The sequence below is a fragment of the Stegastes partitus genome, unplaced genomic scaffold (assembly GCF_000690725.1).
Source record: "Stegastes partitus isolate 25-593 unplaced genomic scaffold, Stegastes_partitus-1.0.2 Scaffold681, whole genome shotgun sequence".
NCBI lineage: Eukaryota > Metazoa > Chordata > Actinopteri > Pomacentridae > Stegastes > Stegastes partitus.
In genome coordinates, this window is record NW_007578412.1 from 6,653 (window position 1) to 8,716 (window position 2,064).

The 2,064-nt window shown below is 45.9% G+C and overlaps 1 protein-coding gene across 1 annotated transcript in view; it reads left to right on the forward strand.

The window, feature by feature from the left end:
- hspb1 (heat shock protein, alpha-crystallin-related, 1) overlaps positions 1-2,064 on the forward strand; it is a gene marked incomplete at its 5' end in the record, with an annotated part of 6,024 nt that extends 3,960 nt beyond the window's left edge. The window contains 2 exon segments of the mRNA XM_008290544.1: positions 709-772; positions 1,285-2,064. Coding sequence (XP_008288766.1) covers positions 709-772; positions 1,285-1,438 — 218 coding nt within the window.

A 2,064-nucleotide genomic window follows, 5' to 3' on the forward strand; every position in this document is an offset into this window, starting at 1 on the left:
AACACTTGGTGTATGAATGTGGAATTACAGGGACAAGTTGTAAAAAGTTAGGGACAACAAATTCAGCATACCTACATTACATGTTCTGAACTGGTGCACCTTAATACTTAAGTTACAGCTGCTTTAGGTGGCAGTTTCTCTAAATGCAGGGCAACATTTAAGATGAAAGCTGTTTTGTTTTTGTTTTTTTTAACCTTTACTTAACCAGGAAAAAGCTAATTGAGATTAAAAATCTTTTTTTTAATAGTGTCCTGGCCCAGACAGGCAGTGTTGCTATTTGTTTTTCTGGCTTTTGCCCAGACGAGGTTTCGCTCATGAAGCAAATCTGCTAAATGAGAAGTGAACCAAGGATTACTCTGTCCTTTAACTCTGAAACGTTTGAGAGGAGCATGCTTATTAACAAGGTCAATAAAACCATCAAAAAAGAATTTCCACGTCAGCAGTAAGACTGATTTTGTCCCATTCAAAATGAAACAGATCATGAAGGAACCCTTGTTCAGAGAAGTGCTTCATATCACGCTTGATAATAATGGAAGGTTTGGTTTTTGGAATGTTTGTGTCTCCAACAGTTGCAATGACACAGTGGTCACTGACGTCATTAGCAAATATAGACGGTGTTGAATATTTATGTGGAACGTTTGTTGTAAGATCAATTAAAGACGACTGATCAGGAGCCTTCACGTTAGGTCTTGTGGTTTCTGTCCACAGGCAAACATGAGGAGAGGAAGGACGAGCACGGCTTTGTGTCCAGATGCTTCACCAGGAAATACACGTAAGCAACTCATTCATTATCGTGTTACATCTGACCAAAGTTATTGTTGTTCTTGATCACTTTTCCCCTTTAAAAACAGCCATTAATGATGTCTATAGTGCAATATGTCAACAATCCACTTCAAAACTTTCCAAATTTGTGACTAAGAGTTGCATTTCTCAGGCTGGGTTCAGATTCCTGTGATTCTCGTATCAGGGCTCTGTTGCCATGAGTCTTTTTAGTAGTGGGTTGGTCCGGCCTGTAGAGGGCTGCCTACTGCTGATAGATGGATTTCATGCTCTGAAAAGCAGCAGCAGCAGCAGCAGCAGAGTTGTTCGCTTCACAGAGCTCTGCTGCCATCCAGGGGCCACGCTGAGAGGACAAACTGAGCTGCTCCTGCATCTCACTTTACCTCATCAAGTGTGGTTCAATATTCCAGTCAGTGGTTGTTTAAGTCCTGTCAGTGATGGCTTTTTCATCAAGGCAGCAGCTCATCGTCAGACTCAGACTGTGTTCCTCCTGCTGCCTTCCAGGCTCCCCCCAACGGCCAACGTTGAGAAGGTGACCTCCTCCCTGTCTCCTGAGGGGGTTCTGACCGTGGAGGCTCCTCTGATCAGGCCGGCGATCGAGTCCGCGGAGACCACGATACCCGTCAACGTGGACAAAGGCAGCGTGGTGAAGAAGTAGGAAGAAAAGCAGCACGGCGTCTCCCACACACACACACACACACACACACACACACATTCAATTAAGCACTTTAGTTCTGCTACTAGAAAGGTGAAGAAGCGGCTTACTGCTCTCCCTAAACCAGGCTTGCTCTCATGCCCCGGAGAGGAGAGCGAGGGATTGCCCTTGCTCTTCCCTCTCCCCTCTGTCTCTGGTAATGAGCCAACCCTCGCTGAGTGCGCTGTGTAAACACATCTGCACCAGTGCCATATGCCCGCTCTTTGTGCTGTAATTACACTCTTCATCTGAATAAGGGAAATTTCAGCTTAGCCCCTGCTCACAGATTCTTCTTGCTTCCCTTCCCCTCGCTTACACACACCTCTCTGGTTTGTACTGAGTAACATCCCCTTCACGCCGCCTCCTCACATATGCTCAAGACAACAGCTAAGCGGACTGTAATGGCAGCGATGGTGTGAATTAGGGAATCAATATCCCAAGACAGCATGCACACCACCACTCTGAGTAGTGAACAATGCCTGTTAGCGATCACGCTGTGGTCCCCCTGGACTGGAAAACAACTGGTTTCTGCCATCTTCGGAGGCGATCTGTTCAGCCGTGCAAACAGAGAATAAAGAACACAAAACACA